The 16,537-nt window shown below is 37.6% G+C and overlaps 1 protein-coding gene across 2 annotated transcripts in view; it reads right to left on the reverse strand.

The window, feature by feature from the left end:
- The window catches only part of CACHD1 (cache domain containing 1), a 222,435-nt gene that overhangs the window by 130,080 nt on the left and 75,818 nt on the right, over window positions 1-16,537 (reverse strand). For both annotated transcript variants that reach the window (XM_077120712.1, XM_077120713.1), the window contains exon 2: window positions 10,865-10,927. In XM_077120712.1, coding sequence (XP_076976827.1) covers window positions 10,865-10,927 — 63 coding nt within the window. The remainder of the gene's footprint in view (window positions 1-10,864; window positions 10,928-16,537) is intronic.

The following is a 16,537-nucleotide window of genomic DNA, read 5'->3' on the forward strand; positions in this document are numbered from 1 at the left end:
CAGTAATAACTTCAAATGTATGGACAAAGGAAAACTTCACAAAGGAAATTAGAAAATATTTTTAACTGAATGACAATGAAAATACATCACGTCAAAGTTTGTGGGAGGTAACTAAAGTGCTTACATAAATATTTATAGTTTCAAATGTTTCTGGTGGGGTGGGAGATGGAAAAAATCACTGACATAATGTTCCAACTTGGGCTAGAAGAAGAGCAAAATAACTTAAAGTAGAAGAGAGGAAATAATAAAGAATATAAATTTGTGAAACAGGAAACAAGAGAATTAACAAAGCCAAGGTAGCGTTTTTTAAAAAATGGGTAATCACAAACTTGTTTCCCCATTCTTCCACTCTCTCTTATTAGCTGTCTGTCCAGTGAGAGGTTAATCCATTTTGGTGATCTTTTCAAAAACCTATCATTTAGTTTCATTGATTTTTTTTCCTCTATTCTTGCTCTGGTCTACAGATATTAAAAGAATATTAAGAATATTATTGACAATTTTATGCCAACAAAAATTTTATGATAACTTAGATAAAATGACAAATTCCTTGAAAAAAAATCAACTTAGTAAAAGTGACACAAGATGAAACAGAAAACTTGAGACAAACAAAAAATACATGGCTGTTAAAGAAAGTAGATGTTCAAAAATCTGCCCACAGATCAACAATGCTGTCCTGGACAAAGAGGGGGAGGGGAAGTGTGGCAAATAAAGTATCAGTGGCTGAGAGAGTTCAAAAAGAGTCTAGAGGCTACTCTGTAGGTCACTCTTAAACAGTCTTCAGTTAGACATTGCTACCTATCATACCTATCATAACTTGCCAAGCCCCAACCAAAACCTTTCCTATCAATCCTGGACATCTAGGGTGTTTTATAAGATCCTGCAAAGGTTCCATGCAGTAGGGTAACTTTCCAGAAACCTACAACCTCCAGATAGGTCCCTGGACCAGATAAGTCCTGAAATGCAGAGGGCCCAGCCTCTCCAGAACATTGTCTAGTACTATCTCCCTATCCCATATTATCAACAGCCCCTTCCAACATGAAAAAGTTAGAATGGGCATGGCCCAAATACCCCTAAAGAGTGGGATAGAAAGATCAAAGGTGATGGTGGAGTTATACAGAGAAGGTAGGATTTAACAAATGAATATGAATGCTGAATCATTAAACTGATATTTCTTTTAGTCTCCAGTATCTTAGAGTAGTTAGAAGTAAAAATCTAGAATTGTGGAGTTGTGGCCAAGGCTAAACTCTGAAATCTGTTCTACAACTAATTGTTGTGATGTGCTTTGAAATTTATTGCTTTTTTGCGTGTATGTTGTTTTCACAAAAAGGAAGGAAAAAAAAAGGTTGACTGTAATGATTAAAAAAAAAACATCTGCCCACAAAGAAAACTTCAGGCTCAGATGGTACATTATACTAGTGAATTCTATCAAACATCTAAGGAAAAATTACTGCCAATCATATACTCTTTCAAAAAGAAAATGAGGAGGGAGTATCTCCTAATTAGTTTCATAAAGTCCTGATTTGGTGCCCTAATACCAACAAGTGCTAAGTGATATGGAAAACAGGAAAAAGTAGAAAAGGGTATAGAAAAATCTGAAGTACTGATGGGGGAGTGTTGAGGGTCGGCATTGGGATGGAAGAGACCTGCAGTTTTAAATACAGTGATGGGGAAGGCCTCTTTCAGAAGGTGTCATTTACAGAGCCCAAGGAGACAAAAAGCAGGAATGTGCCAAATATTCATGAAACAGCAAGAAGGCCAGTGAGATGTCCTGAAGCGCAAATCTGGAAAGTTTATCAATGAAGAGAGTTTAGTAATGTTAGTCAAGTATAATGAGGACTCCAGATTTCACAAAGTGGAGACCACTGGTGACCTTTAAGAGGGCAGTTTTACTGGACTGGCGGAGCCAAAGGCCTTACTGAAGTAGGTTTAAGAGGGACTGGGAGAAGAATTGGCTAAGAGAGCACAGACAGCTCTTCTGATGAGCTGCACCTCGAAGGGGAAGAAATGAGGCAGAAGTGGGGTCAAGAGAAAGGGTTTGTTTGCTTCTTAAGATGGAACAGATAACCACAAGTTGCCTGCTGATGGATATGATACAGAAGAGGAAAGGAGGGAGAGAAGCGGAGAAGCAGAGAGAAGCAGAGGAACGCCCCTGGCCCGATGTATAAGTACTTCTCTTATCCCATTCACCCATTGTAAAATAATTCTAATGTCTTTTTAAAAAGCCCTCTAAAATCAGCTGCTACTAGCAATTCAACAGTTTATAAAATACTGTATCAATTATGAAAATATGCTTGCATTTCACTGAGTAAATTATTATCATAAATAATTTATTAGTGCTTTAAGGGGAAAAGTTTAATTGAACTCTTAAAGCAGCATATCAAAGTGGCTCTGATCCATTTAGTGATCCCATCCAGCACCCCAAGAGGCTATTTCTACTTTTGTTTATTCTTCACTGATCTGTTATTTTATGGACCAGTAGTACCATATTTTGCTACCTTCTGGGGCATTTTATCAAAATGTTTTTTTTTATGGAATCGAATAGAGTGCTCAGATACAGACCCTCTCATCTATGGGCATTTGATCTTTGATAAGGCAGTCAAGCCAAGTTACCTGGGACAGAACAGTCTCTTCAATAAATGGTGCCTAGAGAACTGGATAGCCATATGCAAAAGAATGAAAGAGGACCCGTATTTCACACCCTATACAAAAGTTAACTCAAAATGGATCAAAGATCTAAACATTAGGTCTAAGACCATAAAACAGTTAGAGGAAAATGTAGGGAGATATCTTATGAAACTTACAATTGGAGGCAGTTTTATGGACCTTAAACCTAAAGCAAGAGCACTGAAGAAATAAATAAATAAATGGGAGCTCCTCAAAATTAAACACTTTTGTGCATCAAAGAACTTCATCAAGAAAGTAGAAAGACAGCCTACACAATGGGAGACAATATTTGGAAACGACATATCAGATAAAGGTCTAGTATCCAGAATTTATAAAGAGATTGTTCAACTCAACAACAGAAAGACAGCCAATCCAATTACGAAATGGGAAAAAGACTTGAACAGACACCTCTCAGAAGAGGAAATACAAATGGCCAAAAGACACATGAAGAGATGCTCAATGTGCCTGGCCATTAGAGAAATGCAAATCAAAACCACAATGGGATATCATCTCACACCCACCAGAATGACCATTATCAACAAAACAAAAAATAACAGGTGCTGGAGAGGATGTGGAGAAAGAGGCAAACTTATCCACTGTTGGTGGGGATGTCAAATGGTGCAACCACTGTGGAAGGCAGTTTGGCGGTTCCTCAAAAAACTGAATATAGAATTGCCATACGACCCAGCAATACCATTGCTAGGTATCTACTCAAAGGACTTAAGGGCAAAGACACAAGTGGACATTTGCACACCAATGTTTATAGCAGCATTATTTACAAACGCAAAGAGATGGAAACAGCCAAAATGTCCATCAACAGAGGAGTGGCTAAACAAACTGTGGTATATACATACGATGGAATATTATGCAGCTTTAAGACAGAATAAACTTATGAAGCATGTAGTAACATGGATGGACCTAGAGAACATTATGCTGAGTGAGACTAGCCAAAAACTAAAGGACAAATACTGTATGGTCCCACTGATGTGAACCGACATTAGAGAATAAACTTGGAATGTGTCATGGGTAACAGAGACCACCAGGAGTTAGAAACAGGGTAAGATAATGGGTAATTGGAGCTGAAGGGATACAGACTGTGCAACAGAACTAGATACAAAAACTCAAAAATGGACAGCACAATACTATCTAATTGTAACGTAATTAGGTTAAAATACTGAATGAAGCTGCATCTGAGCTACAGTTTTTTTTTGTTTGTTTGTGTTTTTTGTTTTTTCCTTTTTTTATATATATTTTTATTTTTTATTTTTATTATTTTTTTCTCTATATTATCATTCTATATCTTTTTCTGTTGTTTTGCTAGTTCTTTTCCTAAATCGATGCAAATGTACTAAGAAATGATGATCACACATCTATGTGATGATATTAAGAATTACTGATTGCATACATAGAATGGAATGATTTCTAAAAAAAAAAAATGGTGGCTAAAAATCTAAAAAAAAAAATGTTTTTTTTTCCTTTATTCATGTTCAATTTCATATAATGCCCTTTTGTACACACACAACTTAATTTCCCAAAGATTTCAAAAATGGAACCTGTGGGAGTGATGTACATAAGAATGTGCCTGGAGAAGTTGGAATTCTGTAAACAACTGTGGTTACTGACTCATTATATAGACATTTCTTTATAGATTATAATGTTTTAGAATAACAAGAAGGAAGTACCTGAAGTTGTGGAACTGAAATCCAGTAGCTTTGATCTCTGATAATGATTGATAAGTATATTGCAAAGAAATAGTTTTCTGTTTGTATGGATCTACTTCAGGATGTTTTCTTTTGTTCCACTGACTCTCTTACTATAATCTTTCAATACTACACTGTCTTAGTTAGCCTACCTCAATTGTAAGTCTTAAAACTGTATAGATTGCAATACTAGTCGTCAGTAAGAGGGAGGGATAATATGTATGAGATATTTGGGGTTTTCTTTTTCCTTTTAACTTTCATTTTCTGGAGTAACGCAAATGTATTAAATATGATCCTGCTGGTGAATACACATCTGTGTGGTGATACTGTGAACCATCTATTTTATACTTTGAATTGCTTTTATGGAGTGTGCAGCTATCTCAGTAAAAATATAGAAAAAAAAAAAGAATGTGCTCGGGGGGTGGGCGGGTATTTTCCCCAAGGCTATTGCCATAGTTTCTTTGGCAGTAAGACTACGTGTACTAAACTAATTAAAGATTTAAAACATATTGTTTGGCAACTTAGACCCACTCTTTGAAGGTGAATGGAATGAGATGGAATAAGAAAAAGCAAAGACAAATCTATACCATAGAGAGTTTTACTGTAGGAGTCAAGAATCACAAGATGTCTTTTATTAGTTTTAACTACTTTGTTCCCCTAACCAGAAGATATTAACACAACCTTAGACATACTACCAAGCTATATAGTATACATGAGTCACACCCAACTCTCAATGAGATTTGATTGGTAAAAGGGAAGGACAAGAACCCATCGGGCTCTAGTTTTCATTATCCTAAGGGAGATATGATGGACAGACAATTTAAATTAGGATTTCAGATAGTACAAAATAGAAGCAAGCATAAAGTGCTTCCTTCTTCACCTAAAAATTGAGCTACAATTAAGAGCATATAAATCAATAATGTATTCTGAATACTGAACCTACTTTTGACTTATCAACCAAATCCTATAAGAAGTTATAATTGTTGTTTTAAATGTTAAGAAGCTAGTGGCATGACTAAAAAAAAAATCAACTGTTAGGGGCATTGAGTCCCCAAACATGGTGAAAGTAGGAAATCTGGGAGGTTAGCCAGTGCTGATCTCAGAGGGTTTGGGTACAGTCTGGAGATCTGGAGCTTCCACTTTGGTAACAGCACAGGATACTAGGGATAGGAGACAAACCCAGGCCTGGCCAAGATGGGGAATCTAATAGGAGAAACTGCATTAAACCACACCCCCAAAAAGCTATGTACTTCCAGTACAGGGAGTGAATAAGGAGGGGACAGCTAAATTAACTAAGAAAGACCTGAAAGATATTTGAAAATTTTAAAACATACTTTTAGCCAACAAAGCAAAAAATGAATGATCATTCAAATTAGAATGCACCTAAAACTAGACAGTAAAAGTACTGTGTCTCATGGATGGTCACTGTTACTATTCTTGCTCAATACTTCTTTGGAGGTCTAGCCAAAGCAGGAAACCAGAAAGGAAATGAGGGTTAGAAAGAGAATCAAAACTTGTCATTATTTGTATATACAATTATCAATAGAAAACCCAGAAGAACATACAAGTAAATTAGCACAATTAATATGACAGCTTAAGGCAACTGGATATAAAGTAAAGATACGAAACTCACTTTGGAACAGTTAGAAAAAAAAATTTTTTTAAGAAATTATATTATCAACAAAAAAATAAAAGTATCTAGAAATAAATCCCACATGCATGGACATGGAAGTCTTTGGAAAGAAAATTATAAAATCATGGTAAATGTAACTAAGGAATTGAGGGTGCACAGGTGGTCGATGGTAGAACGCTCATGTTCCATACAGGAGACCCAGGTTCGATTCCTGGACCACATAGCCAAAAAAAAAAGTACTAAGGAATTGGAGAGAGATACTATGTTAGTAGATAAGAAGACTTAATATCATAAAGACATTCTCTCCAAACTGATCTTTTTATAGATTTATCATAATGCCAATTAAAATCTCCAAGGGGGTTCTCTTTCAGAATTGGAGAAACTGATTCTAAAATTCATATGTAAGAGCAAAGGACCACGAATGCTCTCAAGAAAAATGAAGAGGACAAGTATGCTACCAGATGTAAAAAATGGTAAAGCTAGTAACAAAAATAATGACTTAAAGGCACAGTCATAAATAAATAGGCCAGTGGAAGCAAAACAAACTCGTGTATGCTTGGAAACTTGACTAATCACAGAAAACACATTGTAAACAAAGAAAGAAAAGATTGTCCAATAGATACTGGAAACACATATGGAAAAATATGAAACAGGATACTTATTTCACATTCAACACCAAAATCAATCCCAGGAGGATTAAAATCCTACAAGAAAGGCAAACCAAGAGAAGTTTTAGAAGACAATAAAGGAGAACATCTTCATATCTACAGGGTAGAAAAGAATTTCTTTAACAAAATATAAAAAAGCAGGACACAAGAAAAGAAAAGCTGATGTACAACACTTGACACCATTAAAATACTACTCCCATTCTCTAAAAGAGAACATTGAACATCCTCTCTCTCACACTGAAACTTCTGGTAACTTAAGAATTAAAAATTCTACTCTAGAGTAGGGATTCTCAACTTGGACTGAATAACTCTGTGTTGGTTTGAAAGGATGTGTGTCTCCTAGAAAAGCCATGTTTTAATCAAAATCCCATTTTATAAAGGCAGAAAAATCCCTATTCAATACTGTATGTTTGAATCTGTAATTAGATCATCTCCCTAGAGATGTAACCCAATCAAGAGTGGTTGTCAAGTTAGATTAGGTGACGACATGCCTCCACCTATTTGGGTTGGTCTTGATTAGATTCTGGAGTCCTATAAAAGAGGAAACATTTTGGAGAATGAAAGAGATTCAGAGAGAGCAGAGAAGAATGACATAGTCACAAGAAGCAAAGAGCCCACAAGCCAGTGACCTTTGGAGATGAAGAAGGAAAATGCCTCCCAGGGAGCTTCATGAAACAGCAAGCCAGGAGAGAAAACTAGCAGATGATGCCTTGCTCGCCATGTGCCCTTCTAGCCAAGAGAGAAACTCTGATTGTGTTGGCCATGCGTTCTTCCACTTGAGAGAGAAACTCTGACTTCATCGGCCTTCTTGAACCAAGGTATCTTTCCCTGAATGCCTTAGATTGGACATTTCTATAGACTTGCTTTAATTGGGACATTTTCTCAGCCTTAGAACTGTAAACTACCAACTTATTAAATTCCCGTTTTTAAAAGCCATTCTGTTTCTGGTATATTGCATTCCGGCAGCTAGCAAACTAGAACAATCCCCACCCGCACCCTCACTCCCACCCACCCAGGGCACTGGAAATTAGAGGACTTCACTTTCCCCTGTCCTCACCCAAATGCCCTAATGCCATTTAATAGGCAGAGGCCTGTATTACAAGAATTATTCCACCCGAACTCTGAACCAGGAGATATGACAAAAATATTCACAGGATTATTACTCACAGCATTAAACACTAGAAACCACCCAAACCTCATCAATAGTAGAATGAATATGTAAACTGTGTATAATGGAAAACTACAGAAATAGAAAGTGAATGAACAATAGCTACAAATAACAACCCAGGTGATTCTAAGGCATTTGATGACTCAAAAATAGTAAAACATATACATATAACTACTATGTTTTAAAATTTATATTAAGATGAGAAACAGCAAAACTAAGTAATTATTTGCGCATACATATGTATGTGGTAAAACCAAAACACATAGTTACAAAAACATCAGTATAAGATTACCTGAGGGAGAGGAGACTTCTGGGACAGTCACCCTAGGGCCTTGTAAAATACTGCTAATATTTAATTTCTTTAGCTGGGTAGTAGATATAGGTATTCATTTTAACATATTTCTTTAATCCATACCTATGTGTTAAAATTTTTTCATATGTGTGAGATGTTTCATGATTTTCTTTAAAGCTAGCCTGATTTCTTACTGGCTGGGATACCTGACCTTTCTAAAGGTCATTAATAATAACAGGCCACCAACCCTCACAGAGCTGTTCTCAAGTTCAAAGGTGATTTACACGTATGAAAGTGTGCATGATGGTGCTGGGGATGTTTTCTAGAATAAGGAATATTTATAAACTAGATAAGCACCCCCCACCCACCCCTAAAGATTTCACCCCGCTTCTTTCCAGGTTCACAGAGTCCAGAGTTCCTGGGCAGTCATCCATCAAGCCAAAGTGGCCTGAAGAGTCTCTGTTTGCTCACTACAGAATGGGGATAACCCCTGCCCAATTCATCATAATGAAGTGATAGCAAACCATTGGGTAAAGATGCAAATACAAGCTGTCATTGTTGTTGCTATGGTGAGCAGAGGACGAAAGGGTCTGGAAATCAAGTCACAGAAGAAGATATTTACGACCTTTTTCTATGGAAAGTTAGCCTAAATAATACAAGACGTGATCATCACCTCCATATACGAGATGGAAAAAAGGCAAAAGATATATTTGTTCAGGGTTCTTTCAGAGGGCAGAGCGTCAATACAAGAGAAAACTTGTTGACAGTCAGAGAGGAGACGTGGAACAGACTATGGGGTATTACTTCCACACGTGAATTATTCAGAGGAAAGGCAGAGCTTTACAAAGGCTTCTATTTAAGACAAAAGCATGAATTAAAAAATAAACCTGTTTTGTTTTTTTTTAATAGACAATGTAACTTAGTGTCAAACTCATTTTGAAAACTAGTGCCCCTACTTAATAGTGTTGAAACTTCAGGAAACTTGTTTTACCTCTCGGAGCTTCAGTTCAGTCATCTGTTATAAAGATAAACTCTTCTCTCCAAGGTTATTTTGAAAAATCAATGTGATGATGGATTGACATTGCCTAGCACCAGGGTTCCATAACTGTTTATTAAACTGCTATAATTTTTTTAGGTAATCATTTTAAAATTATCATTGATACTCTGTTTAACTTGTACATAGTGAGATAACTAAAATAATGATGTAAGTTCAAGAAAACAAACCAACTTTCATGCTTGAAAACAGCAAAGGAAGAACTTGTATCTGTTACTTCAAGGAAACAGCAAAACCGATATCCCTGGATCAGTTTCTCTGAAGTATTATCAAATGGCCTTTGAGCTCCTAAAAAGTTTCCTCGAACGTGTCTTTGTTTGGAAATCTTTGCCCATAAAAACGCTTTTAAATGTCATGACTCTGAAGCATTCTCTACTATACCGGAACAAAAATAAGATAGGAATGATGAAGGATTGCTACAGTAAACCACATCATATTCACGACAATTTAGATAATTCATTTTTTTCTTAAATTTAAAGCTGAAGAAAATAATGCATGCATAACTGTATAGGCTCTCTCAATTTAACCTGCAGAAACCCATAAAACATGTCAATTCCTATAAACAGGAAACGCTGAACTTCAAGATTAAACCACAGTAATTTATTATAAATAAATAACTATCCAATAAAAGGCTTCACTTTAATCATGCTAGCAAAGCTTTTTTTTTTTCTTGTAAAGCACTTCTGAAGTTTAGATAACTCAAGTTGCTCTCCACAAATTAAAAAAGGCAGCTTCTCAAAGAGTTTAAATTATTGTGTATTTTACTATACTTTTCTTTTTATTCTGTGGAAGCACTCTCCTACAGCATCTGGTTTTTAGCTTGGTTCTGTTTTTCACTTACGTCTCAAACCCAGCTTCAAATTACCAGCTGATGGTCCCATATTGTAATGCAGTTGGTGGATTTGCTGAAATTAAAAACTAGCATCCTCTTTACCACCTTTCTTTTCAAGCACAGATCAATTATTTATGACCAGGTTCACCAACACTATGTTTTAATTTAGGAGGCAGTCTGTTTGAAGCCAGTGATGAATAACAGAATCTGCCTTCAAAACTTGTTAGCCCTGCAAAGCACTGAAAAAAGATGAGAGAAAGGAAGCAAAGGCAGAATACAAGAAAAGAGGGAAGAAAAAAGAACAAGAACTAATTTCACTGAACTACTTCTATGCCAGAACCTTCCACATACAAATTTGATTTTCATTCTTAATAATTTTACAATCCTTTATTTTAATTCTCACAACCTCATGAGGCATATATGTTCGCCTTATTTAAAAGTGGGAAACTGAAGTGCAAAAAAAAAGCTATATTACTTATCTGGAGTTACAGAGTAAATATGAAAAATACAATTTGACCTGGATTTGTCTGATTCTAAAGTCTGGGAAATTTCTTCTGTATCAGATGAAATAATTTGCAATATTTTTACATGTGAGTAATTTTGGAATTCTCAAAACAACACAAAAGGACCTAAATAGTGCTTCCAAAGTTTAACACGAATATAAGAGAAGCATCCACATAATTATTTCGACTGTTTCTAAGATGTGTCACTATTACACTCAAGATGCACATGAAATTGTGTGCATGAGAACCAAAGAAAACCTCCAATGGACATCACCTGGGAAGGGTAATGAAGCATCATGCAAAAGCAAGACAAAGACAGAGAGAATATTAAGTACGTAATAGCCTCTTACCTGCTGCACTTCACTTTCTCCATTTGAAATTTTCTCAGTGTACACAAAGGAGTTGAATATCCTCTGCAATGAAATGAAAATGAGCAAACATTAGATTTTCTAAAAAAGACAGCTGTTTTCTCTATGGGAGTGTGTGTTTGTGAATCATTTGTTTACAACACAAACAGAATCAAACAAAAAAATTTTAATTAAGATATGGTAATTTTACACAGAGAAATTTAAATATCAGTCATAGTTCATCATACTCATTGAAGCAATGCCCAGGCAGTTCTGCAGTGAAATAAACCAGATGTTGTACTGTATTTTTCATTTTAAAAAATACATTTAATTCTAGATTTCCGGAGCCCATGCCATTTTATACGACTGGTATAATTGGACAAAGATATGTTTCTCATTTAAATCCTGCACTCCCTGAAAGCTGTAATTGTTTACAGACACTAAAATCTAACATAATAAAGTTTTTTAAAAAGGATTCTTTCCATTTTCTCTCGTGTCCCTCCAGGCAGTACCTACTCAATGGTTTCTATCATTTCCGTCACCCAATCAGCCCCTCAGGAGAGTAACATCAGAGGGCTTGCCAACTATGTGTAGCCTTAAGAAAAGATCTAGTTCTGACATGCCAGGAAATAGGACAACAGTGCCAAGACATTAGCCCAAACTATTGCACACACATGCAAGCACATACACACACATTCTTCCACTGGCCTCGGCGGGGTAGCTCCCTGACTCCTGCAAACACTGCCTGTGCTTAAACCATCTCTACAGATTAGGACTTTACCAAACCCGACCTCTACTGAGCAATCGTAAGAGACTTAGTACGTAACAAATGAAAGAGTGAGAATCCAAGACATGTACCCGGGCGAGCTTCATTATATATATATTCCAGCTTTAGAGATAGTCCTGGAACTCTCCAGGACTAAGGAATTAGACCTGGAGATGTCAGCCAAAATTTCCTCTCTCCTTTCTACCCTTCTGTATCTGTCAGCATCTGGGACTGTGGAACATACCTGCGTGGTGTGGTGAAGAAGAGAAGTGCCAAGTTCGTCAAGTGCTATAGGATCTAAGACGCGTGCAAAGGAAGGAAGATAAAAATGGGGGTATAGAGGGAGACAAACTTAGGAAGGTCTGGGCTGGAATTAAAGTCGGGAAAATTATAATAATGAACTATCCTGGTGCCCCCCCTTCATATTACTCATTCATTCAACAGGTATTTATTGTTCATTTCTTTCCTAAAAGTTACTCTGATGATAGGAAAGGCTTTATTATAGATTTCTAGTAATAACAATGATAGCAATGTCAGCTAATATTTATTGAGTGCTTACCATGGGTACACACCAATCTATTTCTGTTTACTTTTTTTAGTCTTATAAAACCTTTTTGTGGTAGGTACTAGTATTATCTCTATTACATGGATGAGGAAACTGAAGAATATTAATTGAATATCAAAAGAGATGCACACACTGTGCCTCACATGTACATACAAAGCTAAAACAACCTTTACAACAAATTTATTGCAGTTTTAAAGAAGAAAAACTCGAGAGGTTAAATAACTTACCCAGAGTCATTTGGAAAGGCTGGATTTGAACTCGGGCAATGTGCCTCCAGATCTGGTGTTCTTAACTCTATGCCACATAAGAATTTGCTACAAGATTGCTTGACACCTATAAAAACCCATTTCTGTCAGGGCCTAACACCCAAATACAATGAAGATTATCCACCCCTTAGGTGTCACTCCAAAATTCATAATGCTCTGAAAACCAAAAGCTTTCAACAACACATTTCTCAGCAAAATATGACATGACCCGAACTTATCTGGCAGTAAAGCGTAACTTGAGTGGATGCACAGTTATTTAGTGTGAATGTTCCTGCATCTTTTTCTGCAGTGATGCCCCACACGCTCCAGTACCTGTCTGTCCTGGAAGGTACCGCCTCAAGAGCAGAATGATAAAGCCATGGATGGGCCACGCCAGGGAAGCAAACCGAACCCCCCTCCCTAGCCACTTCCCACCAAGGGATCTACCTAAGGAAGGATATCAGCTCCCTCCTCCACCTTTCAGTTCAAATAAGGTAAGCTCCACGGTAATAATAAAGAATGTCTGCGAAGACGTGTTTTAAAAGGCCCGTACATTACTAATTTAGTACCTTCCCGATTATTAATAATGACTGCTAATATTTTTATGTAGATCTATTCATGGCTTATGAAGCGTTTTTATATTCTCAACCACAGATTAAGGCGGGCAGGTAAAAGGAAACATAAAAAGCAAGAGAGAAGTTATGGCTGTGAGCAGCGGCGACCCTGCAGGCCATCTACCTTACACATCCCGGACCACCCCAGCTCCGAGAGACGCCTGCGGGATCAGAGTTTGGGGCGATCACCACAGCAAGCCATCTTCAGCCCCTCCCTAGAAATAAAAACCGCCTTAGCAAGGATGCCAGCAGACCCTAGACAAGGAACTCGCGACACAACCGTTTCGCGTCACTCAGCTGGGCGTGGCGCAGGGCCACGTGTCCCAGTGCACGGTGGTGGGGTGGGGGTGGCACAGGAGCTCGGGGTGCAGGGGCAGCTTCCCCCGCCGGGGCCTGGTCCCTGGGCAGCAGGCGGCCTCCTCGGGCCCCCTCACCACCCGGGCCTGCCCAGAGCCAGCTCACAAAGATTTCATAGCTTAGAATTTTGTGCAAATTGTCACAGTTGATCATAACAGTGCTGTGTGAACCCACCTTTTACCGATTTCAAATGCAGGGCTCTTCCACACCACCTAAAATGTCCCCTTTCAACCCCCCCTCTGATAAATAATTCAGTGGTGCTCATTACACTCACAGAGCTCTGCTGCCATCACCACAACAATGTGTTGCCAGAACAAAAATTTTAAAACACAAAACAAACCTTGGGGCTGTCCAGCCCACCACGGGCCCTAATGAACACCAGGGGCTGCAGCGAACGGTGTGTTTTAATCCCATCCCCTAACGGTGCTAACAAAGTTACCACACTAATGTAAAACAGCAAGGCATGCATATGGGAACTCTGTACGTGGGGTATGATCTTTCTGTAAATCTAAAACTTCTCAAAAAAAAAATAACATCTCAAAAAGTTAGAAAATGTGTAATATAAAAAGTTTAAAAAGAAGCACTGAGGACTGGTAATAGGTCCTGAGTGAAAAACAGGTATTGCTTTTAGCGAAGCTATTAAACAAATATATTCTCATCACCTTTTTCTTCAAGACAGGCAAGGAAATGTAATATCTGAATACAGGGGGCGGGGGGTGGACTTGGGCTTTTTCTAACCACTTTATAATGTGCTGGCAAAACCTTATACATGTGACCTACGTCAGAGGTAATTAAAGAGAGACTCAAAGATTTTATTTTTTATGACTTTCTATGAGTACACACAACTGTGAAAGGAACAGATTACTAAATTTCCTTAGTTTTGGTTCTAATTTGATAGCCAGGAATTCCAAATGATATACTTGGCTGAGATTTTGGTGACATCAGGGTAAAGAGTTTCTTGCCTGTTAAGAGTACTTGAAAATGGAATTGGAAAAGATTTCCTAAAATATGAATATGGTAAATGATTCCAATAGGTCAGATCCTTCAGCCCTCTTGGGTGATTAACTCACAGAAATGGGGTTTAGAGAGGGTGGGTAGGTGGGCATTCCATTCCACTCAGCTTCAAGTGGTCACGGTCCCTTATCCCAATTCCCTGAGGAACCAAAGGAAGTCCAGAAATGTGAACTCAATTTAACAACCCCAGGAGCCAGGGTAACTCAGTTTACTAGTCCCTGGGAGTGAGGCAGAGACACCCGCCCACTTCTGCCCATCACTCTTTCCCCTTCTTGATGTAGGGCGAAATAAGTCAGACACAGAAGGTCGGATATTATGGGATTCACAGATCTCTTTGGTAAATAATTAGAACAAACAAATTCATAGAGTCATCTACCAGGGGCCTAGGTGAGGGAAGGGGGTGGGGAGGAGTTAATGCTTAAAATTATACAGAATTTCTATTTGGGGTGATGGAAAAATTTTGGCAAGGAATGGTAGTAACAGTAGCACAATATTGTGACTGCAATTAACAGCACTGAATTATATATTTGAATGTATATAAAAGGGGATATTTTAGGGCGGGCCGCGGTGGCTCAGCGGGCAAAGTGCTTGCCTGCTATGCCGGAGGACCTCGGTTCGATTCCCGGCCCCAGCCCATGTAACAAAAACGGAGAAACAAAATACAATAAAACAAGAAAATGTTTAAAAAGATGTTTCCCTTTCTTCCTCCCTTCCTTCCTTCTATCCTTCCTTCCTTCTCTCTGTCTTTCATCCTTCCTTCCTTCTCTCTGTCTTTAAAAAAAAAAAAAAAAAAAAAAAAAAAGGGGATATTTTAGGCTGTATATATGTTACTAGCATGAAAACTAAAAAATAAAAACCACAAATAATTTAAAAATTAATACAAATATTTACATAAATTGGCATTAAAAAATTGGGGGAGGGCATGGGCAGGCATTGGGATTCGAACCCAGGTCTCCAGCATGGCAGGCGAGAACTCTGCCACTGAGCCACTGTCCAGACATTAAAATTTTTAAATAACAAAAACAACAGGACCATACAACACAAGCAGTGAACCCTAATGTAAACTATGGACTACAGTTAATGTTTATAATTATAACAATATTCTTTCATTGATTCTAACAAATGTACCACACTAATGAAAGCTGTTAATAACGGGGGAGGGAGGTACATGGACTTTCTTACAGTCTATTCTTGCATGATTTTTCTATATGATTACAACTTCTTTGATTTAAATTTTATTTAAAAACTAAAAATATGCTTTCTTGCACAGTAAAGAGAATACTGAAATGGGTGGGGGCAAGAGAGTCAAAAAAGGTTATTATTTTAAATAGAATGATTTCACTGAATCCTCCTTATTAAATTTATTTCCACAACCAAAAGAAGACAATATTAAAAAAGTCTTATTTTATGCCTATGAGAACTGTGTACTTTGATCTGAAAACAAAACTGACCTTTCTCTCATTAATATACAAACTTTGGAACACTTGACAGTACCTTCTAAAGTTAATTATCTGCTTATCCTAGGTCCTAACAATTCCTATCTTCAGTATACCTAGCAGAACTGTGTTCACATATTCACCAGAAAACAAGTATGCAAATGTTCATAGCAGTACTTAGATTTCGCCCCAACCTGGAAAATACCCAAATGCCCATCAGCAGTAGATAGACAAATAGTGTTGCTGTCACACAGTGGAATATTTAGTCATGATGATGGAACAATTATAACATGCACTAGCATGATGAATCTCACAAACAGAATATTGAATGAAAGAAGCCAGACCCTGGAGTATAAACCATATATTCGCATTTACATCAGGTACAAAAACAGGCAAAACTAATCTGTCTCGTTAGAAGTCAGGATGAGCGGCGGTTACCCTTGTGGGAGAGTGAACAGAAAAGCGCAGGAAGGGGCTTCTCAGATGCTGGGATGCTGTTTCTTGATCTGGGTGCTGGTTACAGGGATGTGTCCACTATTGTGAGAATTCACCAAAGCAGTGCATTTATTATTGTGCACTTAATGATGCGTATGCCATACTTCAATAAATTTATTCTTTTTTTTGCATGGGCGGGTACAGGGACTCGAACCCGGGTCTCCAGCATGGCAGGCGAGAACTC

This window comes from Tamandua tetradactyla, chromosome 11 (assembly GCF_023851605.1).
Source record: "Tamandua tetradactyla isolate mTamTet1 chromosome 11, mTamTet1.pri, whole genome shotgun sequence".
Taxonomy (NCBI): Eukaryota; Metazoa; Chordata; class Mammalia; order Pilosa; family Myrmecophagidae; genus Tamandua; species Tamandua tetradactyla.